This window comes from Vitis vinifera, chromosome 18 (genome assembly GCF_030704535.1).
Source record: "Vitis vinifera cultivar Pinot Noir 40024 chromosome 18, ASM3070453v1".
Taxonomy (NCBI): domain Eukaryota; kingdom Viridiplantae; phylum Streptophyta; class Magnoliopsida; order Vitales; family Vitaceae; genus Vitis; species Vitis vinifera.
The window spans coordinates 5,370,015-5,396,504 of NC_081822.1; the positions used below are offsets into that span (position 1 = coordinate 5,370,015).

General features: G+C 36.4%; 1 protein-coding gene across 4 annotated transcripts in view; it reads right to left on the bottom strand.

The window, feature by feature from the left end:
• Window positions 1-26,490, bottom strand: part of LOC100255806 (protein ALTERED SEED GERMINATION 2) — a 64,665-nt gene that overhangs the window by 4,567 nt on the left and 33,608 nt on the right. For 3 of the 4 annotated variants that reach the window (XR_009464970.1, XM_010666066.3, XM_059734701.1), the window contains exons 10-15: window positions 14,042-14,187; window positions 13,297-13,467; window positions 13,103-13,213; window positions 12,192-12,303; window positions 5,041-5,390; window positions 3,934-4,024 (exon numbers count right to left, since the gene is read on the bottom strand). Coding sequence is in view for 2 of the 4 variants with exons in the window: in XM_010666066.3 (XP_010664368.1) it covers window positions 3,934-4,024; window positions 5,041-5,390; window positions 12,192-12,303; window positions 13,103-13,213; window positions 13,297-13,467; window positions 14,042-14,187 (981 nt within the window). In the remaining 2 variants the exon portion in view is untranslated. Of the gene's footprint in view, window positions 1-268; window positions 4,025-5,040; window positions 5,391-12,191; window positions 12,304-13,102; window positions 13,214-13,296; window positions 13,468-14,041; window positions 14,188-26,490 lie in introns of all 4 variants that reach the window. The other variant, XR_009464971.1, reaches the window with a different exon arrangement.

Consider the following 26,490-nt stretch of genomic DNA (forward strand, 5'->3'; position numbering starts at 1 on the left):
TTAGCCATACAAATTAGCTAAAGGTGTGATTAGAAAAATTTATTTCTTTCATTCTTTTCCGGTTGATTAAATTGACAATGTAAAAGCAACTAGATTTAGAAACAAGTTAAGCACTCATAATTGGCTCCTGATACACATAACTAATGGTAGAAATCAGTTATGAAAAAACAATGACAATTACATTGATATATAAGCAATCACAAGTAATTTATTGTTGTAAGGGATTCTAATCAGTAGATCGCTTGCTTATCCAGTTCATGTGATTTACCCGGTCGAAGTTCCTCCTAAGGTTTGCCATTTTCTGGGTTAGCATACTATAATTGATATCCTTCTTTCCATCTGTTCAATCCTGGAGAACAAAAGCAATACTGGGAAGAAACATTTTTCTGTTATTTAATGGAGAAGAACAATTTTTGTTATTAAGTGGGAGTGCATGGGACAGAGGAATTCTCAGCAATGAGGCATTTGTTGCTAGTAGATAGACATAATCTCTGTTTTTGCTTCCGGTGTTGATGATTCCTTTCTTGTATAAAGATTGTGATATATATGGATTTCAAGTGATTCAAAGCATCAAAACAATTTTTTTTTTCTTTTTCTGATAAGCAACCAGAATAGATATATATAACAACTAAAAGGGTGGTACAAAGCAGAATAGCTAAAACTCGCCAAAGTACACCAGGAGCATTCAAAGGGGGCCAAGTGAAAAAAGCGAGGGGAGAGGACAAAAAAGGGGAAAAAAACACCTGCCCGACAATTACTTAGCACCTAACCAATCGACAAAATCCATCAAAGATATGGACTTTCCTTCTAAATGAGGCATAACATAATCCATAAAGAAAGCAGAAAAGTTGATTTTAGCAAATGATTCGAAAGATCCGCATCTTCAAAAGCCCTCCGATTTCTTTCAGGCTAAATGGTCCAAAAAAGACATGAAGGGGCAGCTAACCAAGCTTCTTCTGCCTTTTTCCTAGCTGAGCCTGCCCCATTCCAGCTTAGCAACATCATCCTGACTCAAGAGTGCATCACCCATTGTAACCCAACTAAGGAAAAAACCAACTGCTAGAGAAGAGCAACAATAACACAATGCAGAAGCAAGTGATCAATGGGTTTCTCCTCCCTCTAAAGTTAAGATCCTCTCCCAAGTAGCTTCCCAAGTAAAAACAACCCACCCTCAATGGGACCCACAAGTTTCAAACAACTTTGGTTGGGAAGGCCTCTACACCCCCCAAAGTCCAAAAAAGAGTAGAAAGCTTTAACAGAGAACTTTCTATTCCTTGTAACTGATCAAATCATTTTATCCTCAACATTATACTTAACTGAATGTTTTTGGGTTTCCAAAGAGAGGCCTCCACCATCTCTACCTCCCAATCATGGAACTGTCTAGAGAAACTAGGATGCCAACGACACAGGTCCCCATCCTGCTCCCACATATCAACTACCAACGCATCCTTGGAATTGGCAATAGCAAATAAGGTGGGGAAAGGCACTTTTAGCAATGTGTCACCACACCACTTGTAACCAAAACTTGATTCTCCTCCCATTCTCAACAAGGAAGCAGACTCTGCTTTTAAAAGCCTCCCAATTTTTCCTGCTAGCCTTTCAAAAGCTGACTCCATACCCCTCCCTGGACACCCCTGAACTCCAACCCTCTCCTTCCTCCCCAAACTTCCCAACAATCACCCGCTTCCACAAAGATTCCCTTTCGAAGGCAAACCTCCATCTCCAATTAGCTAAAAGCATCATGTTAAGGATAGAAAGATTCCTAATGCCCATGCCCCCTTTTTTCTTATCCAAGCACACTTTAGCCCAACTCACTAGGTGAGGTTTTTTCTCTAGAGATCCTCCACCCAACAAGAAATCTCTTTGTACCTTTGCGAGCCTTAAACTTACCCTACTTGGAATCACTAACAAAGGCATGCCATAGATAGGGATGCTAGAGAAGGTGCTTTTAACGAGAGTGAGCCTCCCCCCTTTTGTTCTGCCAGACTAACAGTCTCAACCTTAGTGACCAGAATCCTATGCTCATATGCCAATTGGATCTGAAGTTGTACAATCAAAATTGATACAAAATATAATACCGTGGTTTGAGATGTTTCAAGCAAAGACCTCTCATCCAAGACAAGAAGACATAACAGATGCTGCAGAGACGACTGCGGCTAATTTCAAAACAACAACTCCAATTCATAGTAGAGGAGAGGTGTCCATGGTCAGATATATTGTCATAACACAAGGCTTTCTGATCCAATATCAAGCTTGAAAATAAATATTAATCATGGGATTTGATGTCAATAGTCAGAATTGAAAAAGGTAAGATAGTTCAATCTGTTAAAAGGACAAATAATTAGCATATAAAGATGTTTGAAGCTTCTAGCAAGGCTTGGATTGGAGATGGCTTATCCCGGTTTCCTCTTGACTGGGTTTTGGAAGGCATCATTGGCTGCATGCAAAGGAAAGCTCAAGCCCACACTGTGTCCAGTCGCAGTCATAGACTCCTGTAACTTTGAACAATAGGATTAATTTGTGCAAGGAAAGGTAGCAATCAAGCAATGCAGGAAAAACAGGCTGTTTCTAGGGACAATTATAAGTTTTCAGCTTGAGGACTTTTAGTTTGGTAATTAATGTGAACAGGTTCACTGCACTTTTTGTGTAATAATATTATGCTATTTATAGATTAAAAATGTAGATTAAAACAGGAGACCCTAGAAGAATGAAGGTATATGAAAACCCCAGCCACCAAGAGCATGATACAGAGGGAACAACAATTACAGAGGAGGAGAAAGAAGCAGACAGGGTCATGGGTCCCTATAACTAGAGAATCCTTCTTGCCACCACCAGATTGGTTATACTTGAAATAGCATGACAGGTACCCACAAAAGCACCTGGGATGCCACCCCACCTTATAGCCCACACCACCAAAATTAAACCATAGATAAAATGTATATGTGTAAGATTCTCCTTGACAGCACAGAGGAAATAAAAAACAGCCAATTTTGAAATAAATTATTGTCAGCCTCTTTTGGACTCCTCAAGCACATTCCTGCTTTTGCTCATTGGCCAATGGGGCATTAGTAGTCATTTCAGCTGTTATTTCCCCTCCTGAGGGAAGGTTCTTATGTTTTACTCACCTGTCCACCAATTTTCCATAGAATTGAATGAAAAGGTGCTGACTTGGCCTATTTCTTGCATGTACCAATTGAAACACTTCTCATTTACAAAAACACCTTTAGAGAAAGGGCCAATCAAGGGGGCCACCAGGCAGGGGAAAGGGAGGTTTGGACTCTAGAGGAATTTGGTATTGCTCATATTATGAAATAGATGCTTTTGCTTAATCGATTTAAATAAGAAGCAACATAAAATAAACCAAATTTAATACCCAAATGTTCAGTCGATAACCTGCGGCTAAGTCTTCTTCTGCTTCCCGACACACCTAAAACAAGTGAGGCCTGAGCCTTCAAACCTACCGAGTGTGCAGCACACAACAATCATGACAGATACAACGATATTGGAGTACATAATACCAACAGCAACAACCATAACAAATCTAAGTTGTCGGAATACATGGAATGCCTATATGAGCATCTAATTGGTCAGAGGCCCCAAGGTTCTTTCAGCTATATTGCTTTCTCATGGCAATGTAACACCTTGATGACAGGGAATCATTGGCAAATGGCAAAGTAAAAGTCATCCATAGGAGCTCATCCAACAAAAAGACCATAACAAAAGGAAATAGAAATGTTGATTTTAAAGCACCTATGACATTAAAAGGGATGCAAGAAATATAGATTTATGAAACTAGTCAAATACTGAAAAGTGCTACAAAGTGCAAACTGCATTTGTTTGGCATGATCCTCATGCTCAGAAAATATAGAAGACAAAAGGTCAATAAAGAAGATGAATTAATTAATTAATAAAAGACTAAAGAAAAAAATGTACCTCTACAGCCAAGAAAACTAGCCTGTTTTATATCAGTTCCTATATTGCAGTGACCAACATATCTCTGTTTCATGTCAATCGCTGTCTCAGGCTGCAATACGAGCAACAGCAGGAATTTTTTAATCAGAAACAAACAATTCATTTTATAGAAATTTATTATATATAAAAAAAATGAATGAGCTATATCTCAAAAGAGGACATCGATACAAAAAAAAAAAAACACGAATCGCCAAATATTGTAGCAAACAAAATAAAAGAATGACTTACAACTTGCCAATAGTTAAAGAAACAAACAATTCGTTTTATAGAAAATTATTAAAAAAAGAAAGAGCTATATCTCAAAGAAGGACAGTGACACAAAAAACACAATAAAAGAAATGAATTGGCAAATATTGTAGCAAACAAAATACAAGAATGACTCACAAATTGCCAATGGTTAAAAACATTATCAAGTTAAGACTTTACATATAATGAACCTTCTATCTTATTAAACGTAGAAAGTGGTTTAACATAACCATTATAAATTGCAATAACACTCTATCCATCTTGTTTCCCATTTTTCACAAAACTTTGTGCCAGTGCCAAACAGTATTGCCAATATGTACTAGTATTACTATGACCAAAAGAATACCTAAAGTGAGTCTTCAAATTGTCAATCAAGTAGAGGGTTTCTAAGCCCTACTTTATTTCCTTAAGTATCATCAATCCACATGTATACACACACAAAAAACAAAACAAAGAAGGACGGGAATGACCACAAGAAATCCTTTACTGTAACTAACAAAACCAAGCCATAGTGACCAAATCATAATGAAACATCAAGTATAATGCCAGTAAGGAATATCCAGCAATCTTTTTTTTTTTTTGGTGTTGCAGGGAGGGGGTGGGGGTGGGGCGGTGGCATTTCCACAAAAGTCACAACAGATGGCAGTTAATATATTTATATTCTTCTTGCTAAGCACAATTATCAAGCGAAAATCCAAAACTAAAGAATAAGGAACTCTTTATTTTGATAAATAACTGGAAATTACAAATAGTATCTCTGCTTTTTCTCAAGCCAAATAGTTGAAATTAATATAGGAAGAGTAAATGTAAAAAAATCAAAACCTGGTAAGTTGTTTTATCATTTCTTGATGATGTAGGAGATCCACATGCACCATTTGTACCACTTGTTTCTCTAGCTGAATCACATCTTCGATGAATTCTCAAGTTTAAACTTCCATGAAGAATGTTAGATTCAACATCTCGTCCTTCATCACCTGATACCGATGTTTCAAAGTCCAACTCTAATTCCTCATCATAATCAGAATCTTCTCTTTCAGATCTTGGCCCGTCTTGTGAAGCATCACTATTTGCCTCTGATCTGTAGAGTATTTCACTCAATGATAGAAATCTTCCAGATCTAGTTTCAGACCTAGGTACTCCATCATTTGACTTGTTACTTTTCTCAGCTTCGGCTACAATGCAACCATGCAATTAGATGTAGATAAGATTATGGACATTAGGAGACATGGTTTAAATAACAAATCATTCAAAATGGAAAAAATTAAAAAAATAAATAAATAAAAAACCCAGACAACCATTTTTATTGCATCACAATTAGCACCTATAATCTATAGAGACGAACACTCTGAAGTGGACACAGGCCATCATACACTGAACATTCACAAATTTGGATCGAGAAACACTGAGATGTATATGTGTTGATAGGGTTAATCTACTGACAATATAAGTTTGTATATGCATATAAATAAATAAAAAAAATCAATGAGAGTAATAAAGATTAAATAATAAGTTTCTTAACAAAAAGGCATAACAGCATGTGCAGGCAGCCTCTCCTACCTTAATGGGCCTGTAAGCGAATTTGGTCAGTTAAAGTTGGAAACGAACTTTAAAGAAAAGCTCTTGTTCCAATCTGAAATACCATCATACTTGGAGTATCTTTCCAACCAAATATGGTTTTTTATGAAGATAAGTACATCATGGATCCTCCTTCTCCCCATAGAGGAATTTTATGGGGCATGAGCATTTTTAAAGAGGGCCTACATCATCAATACGCCTTTTGACACTCTTGGATTCATAACAAAGATAAAGACGGTCTATCTTGTAACAGACACAAGGCACCTTTGACACTCTTGGACCCATATTGCACACTATTCATATCCACCCAGGATTTCCAAACATGTTTTTCATATAACCTATAAAGGTTAAACACATGGTGCATCCATCAGATATGACTATTTTGCTTTAATACATACAGACCTAACATCTCACAAGATGTGAGTGTTAGAGGCACTTCTATTATATCCCTTTTTTTATTTTTCTTCTCCTCTCTGAATTAGAATTTCTGTTTTCATCTTCTTTTATCCTTGGGCATTTCTTTTCTTTATCCCCAATGAAAGAGTGGTTACTGACTTCATCAAACTTATTTTCTATAGAGTCCTTTTCAATTCTTTCCAAGCCCTCAATTGTAGGCCTTCCTTTCCCCACCAACTTTATTTGGAAAACTAAAGCCCCATCTAATATTAAGACCTTTTGCAAAAGTCGGTAGCCAATAAAAATAATTTGTTACAGATGAGGCCTTCTAAATCTCTCAGCCATGATCATTGTGTTATGTGCCTAAGGCATGGGGAATTAGTTGATCATCTTTTTTATATTGCCTAGTGACGTTAAGCCTTTGGAATTAGATTGCATCCCTCCTAGAAGCATGACATATATATTCAGAAACAAACAAATGTATTAATTGAGAAAAAAACATGAGAAGCATGACATATATTTTATCTCTTTAACAAGATTAGGGGATACTCCTAGGGAAAGCGTATCTCAACATGTGGCTTGTCATAACTTGTTATGAATAGTTTGGAGGGAGAGGAAAGCAAGAATATTTTACAATAAATAAAGGGCCATAGAATCTAGTTGGGGTTGACACATTCCAATCTATTTGGTGTTGACACATTTCTATTCTTTCTCCTAGGCTTCTTCCTCTAACTTTTGAGGGTACTCCTTTGAACATTCTATAACTTGATTGGAACATGGTTTGTAGGTGAAAAAAGGTAGGTTGTAAGATGCTTTCAATATGGACTCCACCTCCAATGGGTTTGATTAAGTTAAACTTTGATGTGTGTGCTTTGGGCAACCCAAGTCAACTAAAAATTGAAGGTATGATGAAGGATCACCATGGTCCATGTTGAGAGTCTTCTCTAAACTGGCAGCCAAAGGTTTGACCATTACGACAAAGATCTTAGCTCTTGTAGGGCTTATTGCAGGTCAAGGCTTCAATTTAATGGTGTAAGGAGATTCTGCTGTAGCAGGGTCAGAATCCTTGGAAGTACAACATTTGACTTCATCAAATCCTGGATCTAGCTACTAGCTTGGGTTGTTCCTTCTATTGGTCCCATTGTTTAGCAAATGATATTGTAGGGGATCTTTTTCCCCATTACTTGTACATTATTACTATATTTAGTACACTTTCTTGTTTCATCCTCCATCTATATAGTTATCTTCCTGCTCTTGTTGGATATTTCCTCATTTTTAGACCATCTTTTTGTGTTCTTGAAAGGATTTCTCATCCTTCGCTTGTACTTAAAATTCATATCAATAAATAATCTGTTTCAAATAAATAAATAAAAGCACCCTCTCCCCCTCCCTCCTTCAATGTAGCATGAAAACACAGGATTTGAGCACCACAAATCCTTACACATCATTGTCTTCCACTCCTTAATGCCAACACTTGATTAGCCTATGCCAAGTCTAGTGTTGCTGCCCGTATTTTTATAGCTCTTTGACCCACACCAATGCAACCTAAGCTTGTATGTTCACTGACCTTGTGAGTGTCAACCATGGCATCACATCTACAGTGCTTGTCATTGCATAGGTGGTCTCATTTATTTCATGCATTATTAAAAGGTCCTCACATGTATTATGATCATAGATGAGCCTCGACTCAAGTGGTAAAGGGTTGGGGAGTGTTGGTGGGAGGTTCTAGGTTCAAGTCCCAATGGAAACAAAATTTTACCTAACAAAAAAAAAAGGACCATATATGAAATCCGTCCCTAGCCAATATGGAAAGGAGACTTTATTAATTAATTGCCAATTAATCAGTGTAAAATCACCACTTTTTCAGCATTTTAACTGAATAATTTCATTTGTGAATTTGGATGGTTGATCTTGTCATTTTATCGCAATATTTTAGAGATTTTTGAGTGAAAATCTGCATGGAAAATCAGCTGAAAATACATCTATTATCATTTTACCTCGTTGCTTCTTAAACAACCAACAGAAGCCCCACTTTTCCATTGTCTATGCTCATCATTCTAACTACCTTTTACGGTTCATTTAGGACTACAAGTAAAAATTTTATGCCAAAAAATAAAAATAAATAAGTAATTCTTAATTATCATTCTTCAATTTTAGTGATATTCCACCTTGCTACATATTGCAAATATAAAAATTACCACAATAGTATCCTCAGTTAGTCCTTCTCTTTATGTTTTCTGGGTAGTAATTAAGTTGACAAGCATAAACTTACAAAGTTACAAACATTTTTAAAAATGACTATATCAAAAACTCATAATAATAATAACATGTAGATTATCATTTTTTTTCAATTACCTTGAAACTGCATAAATCATCATATTAGTATTAAATGTGATGTAAAGTGTTTCAAGTATTGAAATTCATGAAACATAATTTTTTATTTTCACATTAATATTTGGTATTGACTTTCAAAGTTATATTTCTTATTGGTGCACTTCCTATTATTGATTAATGTCACTAAGTTTATCATATATAGATTATTTTCTTAAAAAACCTAGTTGAATATATGTATTGTTGATTTTTTTTTTTAATTATTTCTCAAAATTTATCCAAAATTTCAAAAAAACTTAGTCAATTTCTGCCATTTTTCCAATTTTAATAAAAATTTCCATCAATATCGAAATTAACATCAATATTTCTGTAAAGCACATCCGCCCATATTCCTGTTGATCCTTATACCATATCATCAACATTGTGAAATGCCTTAGACATGGAATCAAAGTGCTGCCAATAACCATAACCTTGAGACCCTTAACCATCCAACCTCTATTTTCCCTTACAACACACACAAAGGGCATTCTGATCTTTTCTTGAATTGGTGGGAGGAGATATCACCTCTAGTTCAACCATCATAATGGATTATCTAAAAATATACGGAAGTAATCTGGTTTGCCTTCTCTTCCCATGTTGTCCTCAAGGAGCAAAAATGCTTTAGGCTTAAAAATAATTAATCCTACCTAGAAAAGTTGAAAACGGGAGGTGGCTAATTGTGCCATGTGCCAACCATCTATGTCACACTTTGTCACCGAACTACTCTTCATCCTAGAAGTCCACCCAATTTGCCCAACAGTCAACCAACTTAAGTGCAGAAGCTGCTTCTGCTTTTTTTTTTTCTTCTTTCATCACCTTTCATATTGTTCATAGCACAAACAAAACAAAACTACTGCTCATCCATGATTAGCAACTGCCTTAATTTAGCACTACCATCACCTTTGCTTGCACAAACCACTACTACCCCATATTTTTGTCAAAGTCAATGAAGGACATTGATGCATGCCCCCATAATGTCTTCAAGACAATCAAGCACATCAATAATTTTCTAAGTCAACCAAGGACATTACAATAAGATCAGCTTGCCTTTCCAATCTCCAGAGTGAGCAAAAGACCACCAGAAACCCTTGACAGGATTTTTCTACGCATTCATCTGTGACTTTACTAGTACTTTGAACCAAAACCAATTAATGATTCTGGTGTCTATCATTTCATGCACAATCTTTCAAATTTAATTTAGCTTGAACCTTTATCAACCCCTTCTATGCTCCTGCCAAGATTTGAGGGTACTCAGTAGCTACACTGAATTCATCAATACTTCATTTTCAAGTCTGAATTTCTTCATCATCACAAACAACAATGGCTTCTCTTTCTTTGAGCAATCTTATCCCTGATGGAGTCATCTTACAAACAGAGCACCCACATATCCAATGTTTTTAGGATCTAAGAAAGGACTACCACACTTGCAATCAACAAAGTAATTTGTTGCTATCATTCATGAGCTTAGGTCATGAAAAATATGCCTTCTCAATTCTATCAGCAGCCCATCCCTACAAGCTAGACATGAAATTAATTTATTCTCTTCAAACATTTTCTTGATCTCCAATAGTAAGGAACCAAGTTCTTTCATGTATTCTTGAAGAGTCGAGGCCTTCTCACATCCCACACTATGTCAGTGCGGAGAAACTGACCCTTCAGTTCTTTCTTGAGCTCTCAATTTGAGTAACACCCTTCCTCAGCATTGTCCTCCATTCAAGCAGGCCACCATAGTTTTGCATCTCTATCAAATAAATATTAGCAACAGTGACTTCCTCCCTACCTTTGACACTAGAGATCTTAGAATACTGCTCCATATCCAATGAAAATTCTCCAATTTCTCAGCATGCATATCCATTTAAGCTTTCAAGTGTTGGGATTTTCACTTCCATTAGGGCTTCAAGTCCACTTGACCACCAACCAACTACTGTTTTTTCAGAATAGACAACTTTTGTCCAATGCCTTAAGCTTTGCCTTTGAAAATCGAAGAGCCCATACCTACGGGCTCTAACCACATTTGACTCCCAATACATGTCTAAACCAGCAACTTCCTCAACAATCAGCTCCCTTGAGTAGAAAGAGGACAGTATGCACCAGTAGAGGTTTTTACAACATAATTCCTTAACATGAGCAATGTTATCACACAATGGTACAACCAGACTAGATCGTAAAATTTTTAAACAGGTTTTTCATCTTATGTGGCATGAAGGATGCCAAACTTAAATTCACCAACCTTGCCTGAATATAGAACACTAAAACAATGCACACAAAACACAAGATTTACAAGCAACCAGCCCATCCTGGTACTCTTGAGAAGGATTGCAAGGAAATCTATCCTCGTTCTGCTTCAACTGATAGATGTTAAAAGAACAATCCAGCATGGCTTTAAATGGGCATCTGCTAGTAGCCAATCCAACTGCCCTAGGTTTAAACCAACTAATCAATCTTTGCTAATATCTATTGGCAATTATGGCAATTATACAACCATATAATTTCCCAAAACAGTGACAAATCCCTCAGTTCTCTCTTGATAGAGGTTTGCCTTGCTTCAATCATGCTACGCCTAAATCACCTTAAATGTCATTGCTTTTCATGCCCACTAGAATCAACACCAAAACTTGCTTGGCCCTTCCAATGCATTGTCTGCTCCCATGTTGTTGGCCCTTTACCTGAGTCAATGCCACCCACACTCCAATATGCTTACATGCTTAGTTGCATTATTTTGCCATGCATGCCATACTTTCCACATGGCTTTGTGTGTGTCCCCTGTGGCATTGAGACCATGAATTTCTTGCCACTGCACATAACATGGCACTGATAGTGCTTATCATTGCAAGGCTCACATCATGCCATCATGCTTTGTGTGCATTTTGGAATTCCCTTCATGTATGCCATGACATGCCTTGTCCATGTAATTTTTTTTTGATAGGTACATGCCTTGTCCATGTATTAAATTGCCATCCTTGAACTGGCAAGAAGACCTTTACTTAAGTCATCACAATCAACTATTTAAAAATCTCAAAAAACATGGTAAGAACTTCTACCTCCTCAAATGTTCCCATGTTATCCCTTAGATGTAGAAATGCCTCTGGCTTAAGAATAACCAATTGTCTGGCAATTTCAAAAGTGAGTACATCACTTCTTGTGGAGCAAGTGAATTGCAATTTGCTGCATGCCAATCACACCTATCCCTGTTGGGTGGACTGCTAAGCCACACCACATGCAAGTCAAGCCCAAACATGGTCTGGCACCAAACCATAATTCACCACATCTCCCCTTCATTCAAGGCATGTCCACCCTATGCCTTGGTACCTTTGGAACAAGGTGGCACTGCACAAGCTTTTGATTCACATAATCCATGCAAGGGAGCTAACAGCACCACTATGCACACACATCAAGCAAATCATTACAGAGAAGATAGTCCAACAAAAATGAACTGTAATTAAAAAAAAAAAAAATCCACTTATATAATCAATCTATACCATTGTTAATACTTGATGCATGAAATCCTCCCAATTAAAACAGCAAAAGAATGCGTAAGGCATCATTTTTGATGTATTATTTTTGATGGGCAATAAAAGAGAATATATTAACTAAGCCTTGGAAAGAGTGTAAGGCATTATATTTCCACAAACCTGCAGCAAGATGCTTTTTTATATCCTCCACTCTTTCTGCCACTTCAGAATCATAAGGGGCCAAACATTGAGATGCAACAGCAAATTCCAGAGCTTCTTTATGTTTGTTCAGCTGCAAGAATGTAAATTTTACAGAAGCTTATAAAAATGACAGAGAGCACTAAAATGCAAAGACCATTTTAGAGTATTTCGTAAATGACTAGGCATTTTCAGTGACATTACTTTTCTACAATAAGGCCTAGAATTAGTATTCAACTGGTCCTCCAGGTAACAGTGACATTCTAAGCTTTAAATTCAATGACAATATGACTTTACAAGCAACGTAAGCGTCTTACAAGCATAGGGTTGGAGCATACCAATTAAAAGACACCCATACAGAGTCCAACAAGAAGTGGCAGCATGTTCAAAGGATCTTACACTATCTACTTAAGTTTCACCAAACATAAACAATAGAATAAAATATAAAAATTAAATACAAGCCCTAAGTAGGATGCATAAAGCCATAGATCCAAATAATCCATCTAATTCACTTTAAGAACAACTCTTTTAAGTACTCAACCTCATACCATCATTTAAATTGAAGAAACTGAATATTAAACATGATGGCTTAAAGGATAAATAGAAAAAACATCCATAACAACCTAAGACCAGGGACAGAATTCAAGCACACACATAGGATGCATAAAGCCATAGATCCAAATAATCCATCTAATTCACTTGAAGAAAAACTCGATTAAGTACTCAACCTCATACCATCATTAAAATTGAAGAAACTGAATATTAAACATGATGGCTTAAAGGATAAATAGAAAAAACATCCATAACAATCTAGGACAGAATTCAAGCATACACATTCGACAACCATCCCATTGATTGAGATGATCAGGTATCACTGCAACAAACCAAATTACCTGCAATAAAGCTTCAGACATGTAGAAGAGTGCCTTAAAAGAAGAAGTGTCAATTCTCCGAGCTCTATTGCAATCTCTTATAGCCATATGAGCATCATTTTTCCACTTCCGCTGGCAAAGAAAGAGATTTAGTATATTTGTAACCCTAAACAAAGAACTTTGAAGAATGTAATCCAACATAGTCCTTGAAGAACCTTGAGGAGTAACGCAGCACGTGTACACAAGCAATCATGCTTTAGTGTAGGCCCAATCTCATGAGGATGTCCATCCAAAACTTCATTACAAGCCTCAATTCCATAGAAATAATCTGTCCCCTCCTTTAAGCATCTTTCTGCAAATTGAACCAGTTTCCTGCACTTGTCAAGCTGTAACAACTGCATTAGGCTGCCAAAATACATATAAGAAAACAACATCCATGATCAATGAATTTTAGGACACAAAAAAAGGGAAAAATATATTTTCAGGATAAAGGTATTTCAAAAAGAGAATTTCTACAGTGTACAAATAACCCAGAATGCCTCCTGAACGAGTTTTTACTGCACAAGTACAGAAATGCCATCTGCCCTTCTTGCATTTTTTGCCCCTTCTTTTCAGTGTCTTTTTCTCTTGCTCCTCTTCTCTGTCTTCCCCATCAAAATAGCTGCAAAGCGGCCAGAAAATCACCAACCATGTCTACTGCCATGGCCAGTGATCTTCTGGTGCTAGCCAATGGCAGAGAGGAAAGAGAGAGTATTAGAATATATTTGACATGTTCGTAAATTTTGGTGTAGCCAAGGGGCAAAAGCAACATTTCACACCAGAAAACTCCTTTGCAGACAGTTTGGATGAGCACATCTGGGCTATTTGTTTTCAGTAAAATCCTCTTTCACGTGCTATCATCTACGGCATCCTAAATAATAACTCTTCCTCAAAAAATAACTAAACAAAAAAAATGCACACCTTAGCAGCAATATTGCTTTTCATGGAAAAATCATATGTGAATGCATCAGACACTGGTGATCCAAATCCTATCCCATCCAGTATAGGACTAGGGTTCATTAGCTTTAAAGCATCTCCTGGAGCGTAACACACGGTGCTTCCACAGGCTGCAAATTACAAAGCAAGTAAATAAATACTTCTTCGCTAAAAATAGACACACCAGGTTAGTTCAATGGTGGTTTCATGCTGGGGGGAAATAGTGATTCCATGCCAGTTCATCCATGGCTCGCAATATATTGTGACCATTACAATATTCAGATCCTAGAACATTATTTAAGCTGTTATAGTTTCCATGCTGAAGATGGAGACAGTAATGTAAAACCCTATTTGCATAGGAACCAGCTATCACATTGACAGTGAAACTCATAAATTCAGCACCTCCCATGCACAAAGATCAGGAAGATTGCTGTCAGCTTTTGAGAATATTAAAACCATGTGCACTTTTATATTCCTCACTGCAACCACATCACATTTAAAAAATAAACAAAGGTAGGCAATGGTTTTGGTTTGAGAATGGAGAATCAAGATTGAAACACAATCTTAAAATTTGTAATAGCATATGCCATTTATGATAGCAAGCACATGCTTTATGATCTTTAAAAAGAAAAATGAACCTTTAATAGCCTTTAAAAGTGGAACATGTAAGAATTGTACATCTGTTTCTTAGAAGGATCTTGAAAACACGACATAATCTAGAGCAATTAAATGAGCAATGAAACAAAATGAGATGGTAATAACATGAAAGAGGTCGAACATCTAAGAAATTTGGGGGCGGAATGATAAAGTTCAAATAGTGGAGAGCATAAATAGAAATCCTAGCAAAAATACAAGGACAATCAAGTCTTGGAAAAAATGATTCCTAGAGCCAAGGAAAGTGATAAGTGACACTAAGGTAAGATAAAGAGAGGGTTTTCAGAATCATTTTTGGACTGATGCCACATAGGTCAATTCTCAACACCCTAACTAGGTTGACATGGCAACAAGGCCTCATGTGATGGCACCTTGCACCCACAAGTAATTATGGCATGAGGGGCAACATGCCAAGCGCAAGACAAGGTAACAAGTAGGGACGACTATGAGGTTGAGAAGCATGTCAATGCAAGGGGGTAAGACTATGAGTGCAAGGGGTGGGCTTGGTGATGGCTTGAGAATGGTAGCACACAAGTGTGCACACACAAAGCACAATGTAGGTGGTGATGGTGACAACAACTATGCCACACCTAGAGCACAACATGAGGCCTTGTACATGATCAAGGTGTGATAGTGAATGATGTTAGTGTATACACATGAGTGTAAGCCATAAGCATAGTGCAACCCATGTGCATAATGCCATAGGGCACAGTTGTGGCACACAGCATGGCCTAGGCATGCTTCAAATATAAGAAATTAGCAAGGTTAGTATACATGGACCAACAAAGCAACAAAAATGGGTTATGGGTTAAGAAGAGAACTTAGCACATCAAGACAATGTCACGGAAAACATGTGAACCAAAAAAAGGCTTAGCACACATGGGTCGCCTAAACACACACCAATGAGCTGAGTGGCACAAGTGAGTTTAAATGATAAAACACTTGAAGGTAGGTTAGGTTGGGCTCAAGAGGGATGTTTACTAATTTGGGTTAGGCTTAGGTTTGACCACCAACTTGATCCAAACCACCCAAGTTGCAGTCCTGGTTATGACCCAAAACCCTAACAAGTAAACCACTTAAATTATTATACCTTACACACAAATACATCTCCCAATATTTGAACCATTTTGTGGGACATGTGTGCATGTGTGTGTTTTTGGGCTAGGGAGAAAGGAAGGCTAGAAGCCATGACAAAACAACTAGCTTGAAACCTCTAATACATTAATCTAGTAGGGTTATATTTTTTAAGAAGCTACCAAAGCCTTTAGCCCTCTTCACATCTGGCATAGAATTGTTTCCTTGAAGCTTGCCTTAAATGAAAAGGGCAATTGGGATGTGGGAGGTTCTAGATTTGATTAAAGAGGGGGAATTATCTATTGAAAAAAAATGTAAAAATTTGTCTAGTTCTATTCTCTTACCACAAAGGCAATTAACTTAACCTAAGCTGAAAAAGGGCTCATGAAATGAAAAGTCATACACCATGATGCAAGTAACCTAGAAGTTCAAGTTCAATTCCAAAATTACTACCTAGGCTTACAAATAATATGTCACAGGTACATAAAGCACAAGAGCGATGAAATCTAGGGTTAAGGTTAGTGTCAACCTCTAAATAGGGTTGTTTCCATTTAATTTTGAGAAGCACTTGTAACTCCCAACAATGAGAAAAAAGAGGATGAGTGTAGATTTGATCGCTTCCAACTCACATGGAAACCTCGATTACTAAATTTCTCAGCTTAAGCAATGTATAGCCTTGTACGAGCAAGAGCTTTAAGCCTTTTCTAGATAGCATGATAATCAACATCCTTCGTGTTTAAGTTGATGTCATGTTGTTTTTAGTGATGGAGGTTTTAGCATGTCGCAATTGATGGTCAGGATGATGAAAGAGAGGATGGAGAAAGAAATGAAAGCGTTTGTCTAGTGTGGATTCAATGTTTTCCAAAATTTTGTATGGAGAAGGTATGCTTGTGTGGAAAAGTCTTAAAGAGGAGAAGAGGATTCTCTGGTTGAATTAGATTTGGTGAGGTTAGTTTGTCTGATTTGTTGGAAGGTGTGAAATCTTGTTATAGGGAGAAAGAAAGAAGTTTTGAAAGTTTCTAGATGAAAAGACAAAGTTTTACAAATTGGAAAGACACTCTAATAAGGCAAGGAGGTTTCTTAAATGTTCAGTAAGTTCCTCTTGAGACCAAAAAGCTCACTTTACTCTCCAAAAAAAGGGAGTGTGCAAGAAGGGGTGGCCCACTCTTGTAATGAAGTTGTGGGATCTTAGCGTGTCATTTACCCCAAAGGCCTCAAGAAGTGCTCTAGTAGCTAAAGAGACAACATGAGGGGTGCAACAAGCCAAAATCAGCCATATATTTTCCTAATATAGTGAAGAATGTTCATGGTGAGGTGAATTCTTCTGTGTTTTTTTGTATGAGGAGTTTTCAATTTATAGGATGAAAAATTCTTTTGTATGTAATTTTTGGTTTTGGCCTAAATCGATTATAGATGAAGGACCTCTTCCTTTAATCAACTTTTTTGAACAGTTGGGGTTCTAAATGAGGGCTGGTGATTTTTTGTGTCCCCTCTTCTTTTGTTCTTGCTCTTTGGCGCTTCTTGTATACCCCTTATATGCTTTGTGTCTACCTTAAAGCGCCTTTTTTTCTAATATATATTTTTTATGTGTGTTTACTTAACAAAAAAAAATGTTCATAGTGAGGTGAATTATGCAGTGTTGATACAACTAGTAGATAAGGAGGTTCAACATAGGGAAGATCTTTTAAAGCGATGTTTAGTGGGAAAATAGGAGTCCCATAATTTGGTTCTAGGTTTGCATGCTTTGAGGTAGAATGGATGCTAAAAACTAGAATTTGAAAGGTGATGTGAGTGTATTTCTGCTAGGGGGAGTGTTCATCTTTTTCAATTTTGAAGAAGTTTCTAGTGGCAAAGATGTAGTGCCCTTTGCTGGTTCTAAAAAAGGGACTATATCTGGCTTAAAAGAGAGGCGTAGGCTAGTAAAAGGAGAGGGTGCAGCAAGATTGGGCCAAGCTAGATTAATGGAAGCCTAAAGTGAGAGGGTCATAGTTGAAGGCAAGCCCTTGGTGGATGGTGAGGTTAGTAGTAGCTTTAGGGTTTGGTTTCAGAGGAGGCCCACTACAAGAAGGAAAGTGACAATGTATTGAACCAAGTTTAGAAAGGCCTGGGAGAAGAGTTAGGTAGTGGAAGCTCTTATATGCAAATGGGTTATGGATGTAGTTGACAAATGGTGGAGTTCAATGGGTGTGGATTAGGCTGGAGGAAAGCATAGATGTTCAAGTGGGTTATGGGGTAGGTGGTTGCTTTATTGATTTTGAAGGGTATGAGCTTGGATTAGAGGAAGAACATGACAATGATGACTTAAGCTTAAGTCGTCTTCTTCTTCCTCCTCCTCTCTCTAGGCAGTTTCATTCCTAAGGGTTGTAAGGTGGCATTATGATCCCAAGGTTTCTAGAAAAGGGTTTTGAAGATGCTTCCCTAAATAATGACAAGGATCTAACAGAAGTGGTTTGTGGTCCATTGAGGATGGTTATTGCAAATGGTCAATTACTAGTGTTCTTGGAGCTTGAGTTAAGGTCGTTTGAAAGCCTAGTAGGTGTGAAGGTCATGGAAGAGGGTGTGGTTGATGAAATGGTTAAAGGGGGGTGGCCCTTTTGAAAGATTAGCCCTCTACTAGTTAGATTTGATTAGGGACAAAGCCCCAAGTTTGGACAGATTCTCAATGGATTTCTTGCATTTTAGTTGAGACTTTGGGAAGAACAAGGTTATTAAGAGGAGTTTTATGACCATGGGAAGTTTGAGAAAAGTCTTAACACTACCCTCTTGGTGTTTATTCCAAAGAAAAGTGGTGCAGAGGATTTGGAGAACTTTGGGGGGGTTAGTAAAATATTAAAACTAAAATATTGGTAAAGAAATTGAAGAAGGTGGCAGGAAAAATAGTCTCCAAGTGTTATAATGTTTTTGTAGAGCAAACACAAACTCTTGATGTAGTGTTGATAACTAACAAGGCTATAGATTCTATGCTAAAAAGTAATGCATGTGGTGTTATGTGCAAACTAGACATTGAAAAGGCATATGATTAAGTCAACCAAAACTTCTTGCTAGCAATTTCTTAAAAAGATGAATTTTAGGCAAAAATGGATAGGCTAGATTAACTAGTATATTCATTCTACAAAATTTTAAGAACTTTTTCATGGCACATCTTCTAGATTCTTTCAAAGTTCTAAGGGATCCTCTTTCTCCTTATTTGCTATGTGGGAAAACGTGAATTATGGATGTAAATTAAAGGCTTGTATTTTGTTGTGTATAGTAATTATGCTAGTTTAGGAGAGTTTGTTTGTAACAGCCAGAATTCCTATAATTAGGTTAATTTAGTTAGTTTCCTATTTTGTTAGAGTATCCCATAAATCATGGGATTTGATATAGCCTAGTAATTAGTTTCCTTTTCTATAGCTAGGATTGTTCTGTATAAAGCTAACACCAAATGTAGTTTTCTGAGAAGAATGAAAATGAAATTATTCCACAATTCTGCTCTCTCAATTTACGTCATGGTATCAGAGCTGAATTAGGATCCTTGGAATTTATTTTGTTTCAGCCTTCATTGTTGAATGCAGTGCCCTATGTTTCTTCTGTTTTTGAAACTCAAAACCGAGAATTTGTTTCCTCTCCTAGAATTTTCATTTTCTTCTTGGCCTTCATTGCCATTCCTTTGTTTTTTGCCTTCATTGTCAATCTGATCTCTTGGCCTTCAACGCTGTCTATTGTTGACCAAGAAATTGCCATTTTTTTTCCGTAAAAAATGTCAGAGATTGCAAAAACAACCGCTACAGCCCAATCAAAGAAGATTTTTCGACCCCGACATTCCGAAGAATTGCAGAATATCCAGGCTGCATATAGGCTGAATGGAAAAAATTATCTAAAATGGTCCCAACTTGTTCACACCATGTTGAAAGGAAAAGGGAATATCAGCCATCTCATGGGTACAGGGCCGAAACTAGGAGATCCTCATTTTGAAGCATGGGATGAAGAAGACGGAGATTATGGCATGGTTGTGGAATTCTATGATTCCTGAAATCAGTGACACATGCATGTTCCTAGCTACTGCCAAGGACATTTGGGATGCGATCCAACACACGTACTCTAAGGCTAGAGATGCAGCCCAAGTATACGAGGTCAAGTGAAAACTGTTGCTGCTAAACAAGAAGATAAAATTGTTACTGAGTATGCTAATCAATTGAAATCTTTATGGCAAGAACTCGATCATTACAGGGTAATAAAGGCCAAGTGTCCCGAAGATGCTGCTATTCTCAAGGATTTCATAGAACAAGATCGAGTCTATGATTTTCTTATTGGACTCAATCCAGAATTTGACCAAGTGCGAATCCAGCTTCTTGGCAAGCAAGAAGTTTCGTGCTTTAATGAGGTGGTGGCATTAATTCAAGTAGAGGAAAGCAGAAGATGCCTGATGCTTAATCCACAGAACACGGACAGCTCGGCTATGGCGGCTAGCAGTGGTAACAATTCAGCCACAAATATGGAAAGAGTACTAGTTTCTAGAAATGGAAGATCTAGTCAACCAAAGACTCAAAATCGTGACTACAAGGACAACTTATGGTGCACTTATTGTAAGAAGGCACGCCATACCCGTGAGCGGTGCTGGAAACTACATGGAAAACCACCAAGTCGAGAGTGGGGACAAAATGGAGAACAACCAAGTAATAATGGTAAGGCCCATGTTACAACAGTACAACAGAATGAAGCAACACCGCAAGAGATAGGCAGTCTTAATCAAGAAGAAGTTGAGAGGGTGAGGTCCCTTATTTGCAACCTTGACAAACCAGCAAGTACTGGTTCATTGGCATATTCAGGTAAGTTTCCATTCTCTATTGGATTAAATGTCTCGGATATAACCTTTGCCAACTCCTGGGTCATTGACTCAGGTGCTACCAACCATATGAATCATTCACCAAACATTTTTTCCACATATTTCCCCTATTCAAGCAGTAGAAAAATAGCCACAGCCAATGGCTCCTTGACCACTATAGCAGGTATAGGAGATGTCAAAATAAGCCCATCACTGATGTTAAAAAATGTCAAAAAACTCACTCAAGATTTACATTGCAATGTGGATTTTTATCACAGTCATTGTGTTTTTCAGGACGAGGATTCGGGGAGGATAATTGGACATGCTAGAGAATGGAATGGACTCTACTATCTCAAAGCACCAAGTCAATTAAACATTACCAAAGGCAAATCATCTCATTCTTTTGTCTCAGAAGTTTTTTCATTCAATAAAGAAAAAGTTTGGCTTCATCATCGCCGACTTGGACATTCATCATTTAGGGTTATTAAAATTTTGTTTCCTTCTTTATTTAAAGGTCTAAACGTCAAACATTTTCATTGTGAAGTGTGTGAACTTGCTAAACACAAACGTGTGTCTTTTCCACCAGTTAGCAATAAAATAAGTTATATTCCTTTTTATCTCATACACAGTGACATTTGGGGTCCTTCTCCTATTCCTAACATTACTGGGGCTAAATGGTTTGTTTCATTCATTAATGATTGTACTCGAGTCACTTGAACATAAATCTGATGTCAGTACTGTCCTTCCAAATTTTTGTTCTATGATTAAGACTCAATTTGGAGTCAATGTCAAAAGATAATGCTAAGGATTATTACAATCAAGTCCTAACTCCATACTTTCAGAGGGAATGAATAATACATGAGTCATCTTGTGTTAACACTCCACAGCAAAATGGCGTGGCAAAAAGAAAAAACGGTCACCTTCTTGACTCAACCCAATCCTTCATGTTTCAGAAAAATGTGTTTAAATCCTTTTGGGGAGAAGCAGTCCTTATAGCTGTTCATCTTATAAATAGATTGCCTTCTAGGATCTTGGGATTCAAGAGTCCAATGGACATACTTTCAACATTCTATCCAAACCTACACACTACAAATAATCTTGTTCCTAGGATATTTGGGTGTGGCATTTGTCCATGTTCATAATCAAAACAGGGGGAAGTTAGATCCATGGGCATTAAAATGTTTTTTTGTGGGTTATTCTTCAACTCATAAAGGGTATAAGTGTTACCATCCTCCATCAAAAAGATTCTATGTCTCGGTAGATGTTACTTTCCATGAACAAAAATCTTATTTCACCATTCCTTATCTTCAGGGGGAGAATTTGGTAATGGAAGATAAGGATAGGGGGGATTTTTTATTCCTTGATCTGCCATCACTTCCCTTGTCAAAACAATCTCGTCCCACTGATCCTTTGATTGAAACCTTACCTAAATTGCCCGATCAGCCTGAACTTGTGCCTGAAAATCCAAAATCTGCCCCTGAGAATGTGAGATTTGACAAAGTGTTTTCGAGGAAGAAGACAGTTGTCCCTGAATCTATACAAGTCCAAGACTTCAACCCAAATTCTGAGAATGAGGTAACAATTTCTAATCCTTCATTGCAATCTGAATCTCATGTGAACAATGATGACCAAGACTTTCCTATTGTTGTTAGGAAAGGGATTAGAGAATGCACAAATCGACCTCTATACCCTCTTACACACTTCCTATCCTTTAAAAAAATTTCACCATCTCATAGAGCCCTCCTTGTCAGCCTAAAAACTATTTCTATCCCTACCACCGTATCCGAGGCTTTGACCAATGAAAAATGGAAACAAGCTATGAATGTGGAGATGGAGGCATTAGAAAAAAACAAAACTTGGGAGTTGGTAAAATTGCCGGTAGGAAATAAACCCGTGGGATGTAAATGGGTTTATACTGTGAAATACAAAGCAGATGGATCAATAGAAAGATACAAGGCTAGATTGGTTGCCAAGGGTTATACTCAAACCTATGGGATTGATTACCAAGAAACTTTTGCTTCGGTCGCAAAGATGAACACTGTTAGAGTCTTGTTATCATTAGCAGCTAATTACAATTGGGATTTGCAGCAATTTGATGTCAAGAATGCTTTTTTGCATGGAGAACTAGAGAAAGAAATTTATATGGAGCTCGCCAGGTTATGACAATAATTTAGCTGCTCATATTGTATGTAAATTAAAAAAGGCCTTGTACGGACTTAAGCAATCACCACGAGCACATTTGCAAGAGTGATGATAACCATGGGATATAGGCAAAGTCAAGGTGATCATACATTGTTCATTAAACACTCATCTTCGGGGGGACTCACAACTCTCCTGGTCTATGTCGATGACATAATAGTGACAGGAAACGATGACAAGGAGAGACAGGTTCTAAATCAATGTTTGGCTAAGGAATTTGAGATCAAGGCGCTAGGGAGGTTGAAATATTTTCTTGGCATTGAGGTGGCTCACTCTAAGCAAGGCATTTTTATCTCCCAAGAGAAGTATGTTACAAATCTTCTCAAAGAAACTGGCAAGACCGCATGCAAACCAGCAAGTATTCCGATAGATCCGAATATTAGACTCGGAGAGGCAGAAAAAGATGCTACAGTAGATAAAGAAATGTATCAATGCTTGGTGGGAAGGCTCATTTATCTATCTCATACACGACCAAATATAGCATATGCAGTGAGTGTGATTAATCAATTCATGCATAGTCCAAAGGAAGCTCATCCACGGGCAGCTTATCAAGTGTTACAATATCTCAAAGGGACATCAGGTAAAGGTATTTTGTTCAAAAGAAATGGAGGGTTAGTACTTGAGGCATACACAGATGCTGACTTTGCTGGCTCAATTATTGACAGAAGATCAACCTCTGGATAATGCACCTTTCTTGGTGGAAATCTCGTGTTATGGAGGAGTAAGAAACAGAATGTGGTAGCGCGGTCTAGTGCAGAAGCAGAATTCCGAGCAATGGCTCAGGGTATGTGTAAACAACTATGGTTGAAGATCGTTTTAGAAGACTTAAAGATTAAATGGGATGGCCCAATGAGACTCTATTGTGATAATAAATCTGCAATCAACATAACTCACAACCCGGTACAGCATGATCGAACGAAGCACATTGAAATTGACAGACACTTCATCAAAGAGAAGTTGGATAGTGGATTGATATGTACACCTTATGTGTCTACACATGGTCAACTTGCCGATATACTTACCAAAGGGCTAAGTAGTTCAATGTTTCAAAGCTTTGTATCCAAGCTGGGAATGGTGAATACCCATTCACCAGCTTGAGAGGGAGTGTGGGAAAACGTGAATTATGGTTGTAAATTAATGGCTTGTATTTTGCTGTGTATAGTAATTATGCTAGTTTAGGAGAGTTTGTTTGTAACAACCAGAATTCCTAGAATTAGGTTAATTTAGTTAGTTTCCTATTTTGTTAGAGTATCCCATAAATCATGGGATTTGATATAGCCTAGTAATTAGTTTCCTTTTCTATAGCGAGGATTTTTCTGTATAAAGCTAACACCAAATGTAGTTTTCTGAGAAGAATGAAAATGAAATTATTCCACAATTCTGCTCTCTCAATTTACGTCAAGTTATAACAATGAAGGTCCTTAATTGTTCGCTAAATGGGCCTAAGGATGGAGGCCACTTGTCAAGTTTTAGGGTGAGGAGGAAAGGAGATGAGAAGCACAAGGTAATCTTATTTCTTGTTTGCACATAATACCTTTGTTTTTTGTAAGGCTTCCCAAGGCCAAATGGTTCATTTAAGCTGGTTGCTCTTGTAGTTTGAAGCCATCTCGGGTTTAAAAATTAATCTTGAAACAAGCTTATATAAAGTTGAAGAAGAATCAATTAATCACAATTCTTCTTCTTTGTTCAATGTTCCAAGATAAGGGTTCTTTGGCAATAGCTCTTCTCTTTCTTTGATGTTCCTTGAGTGTTGTCGACCATAGTGAGAGAAAGACTATTAGGGCGTATTTGGTACACGAGAATGGGGAATGAGAATGAATTTTTTGTTTCCATTCTGATTCCCTCTTAAATAGGAATGAATTTGGTTATTTCAATTCTTGTATTTGAATGCATATATGAATATAAGGTTGGAATGATAATTTGTTTCCATTTTAATGTTAAGTAAAAATGAAAATGAAAGTGAAAAATAAATAAATTGTCCATAATATCCATATACATGGTTTAAAATAATTTTATTTTTATTTTTAAAAAAATCTCACATTGCACATAGTCTGAAATTATTATTTATTTTCATTTAAAAAAATCCTTGAGATAATTTTTTTGATAAATATTAAAAATCTATTTGTGTACGTGATTTATTAATATGTTTAATAATTTTAAAAAATAATTTAAAACTCAAAAAATATATATAATAACTATAAAAAATAATAGACATAATTAATGTTTTAAATCCTGTAATTTTAAAGAATAATTTGAAATTCAAAAAACTGATTAATTAAGTAAGATTAAATAAAATAATTCATAATGTCATTTTCATAATTAAATAATAAATGTACGCATATAATGAAAAACTTGACTCATTTATACATTAAAAAATTAAATTTTATTTGTTTTATATTCGTTTAAAATAGGCCAGTATTGTCAATTATTAATTTTGAATAATTACTCTTTTTTAAAAAATAAATAAATTAATTATGTTTTTATAAGATGTTAATATCCACATTTTTATAAAATTTATAAAATCATATAAATAGAATTAGAAATTATTAATTTTGAATTATTATTATTTATTTTTAACAAAATAAATCAATTAATGTTAATATCTATATTTTATAATATTTATAAAAAATGCAATTTATGATTTTATTATATTATTAAATATCATATTTTATTTATTTTTAATTTATTTGTAATTAAAAAATTGTTTTTATTTTTAATAAGACGTGAATTAAATTTAGTTTACATTATATAAATTGAATTTACAATATGTGTTTTTTGCAAAATCAAAATAAAATAAATAAATAATTTAAAAACAACTTATCTAAACAAGTCTTTAGTTTTTTAATTTTTAAAAACAATTTGCACTAGGAAATCAAAATACCTCCTAGTTATTATAAGTTAAAATCCCACTTATAAGTAGGATTTCATTTATATTGGAATCACTTTTGATTTCATTCCCATCATGATCTATGTTATTCAAACATGGGAATGAAGGAAAAAAGGAATGAGGTGTCAATTCCCACTCCTCACTCCCGCATACGAAACACGCCTTTTTTTTTAATGAGAAACAGCAATATAGCATATTGAAACAAGTAAAAAATGATGAGAAATCCTCCAAAAAGTACACAAAAGATAGCAAGGATCTCCAAGTTCAAGAATTTATACAACTATGAGGTTCCACAAACTATGTCCCAAGTGGGAATATACAAAAGTAATCTATCCCTGCTAGCCCACCCCCTTGGAACTAGACACCAACATCCAATCAAGTTGGATCAAATTAAGGGGAACACCCTTAAAAGTTGTGGTGCATGATGCCTAAAAGGAAACTAAGAAATGAATTATGTCCCAGAGACCCTTTGAAGTTCTCATTTTGTCTTAAAAAATCCTACCATTTCTCTCCAACCACACAACCGACATCAAAGCAAGACAAGCAAACTACCACAACACTTTGCCTTTACTAGAATTTCTCAATCCTTTATATGAAATAATCATATTGTCACATATCCTCCTAGGAGGAATCCAATCCATATTAGCCAAACTGAATAGTCTATGCCAAAGCCCCAAACTCAATGGGCAATGTAAAAAGATATGATCTACTGTTTCACCACTCTCCATACACAACAACAAACATCAAAACTGAGGGCTTTGTAGGATTTTCTTCGTTATAACATGTCACTAGTATTTACTAGTGTTTTAAAAACCG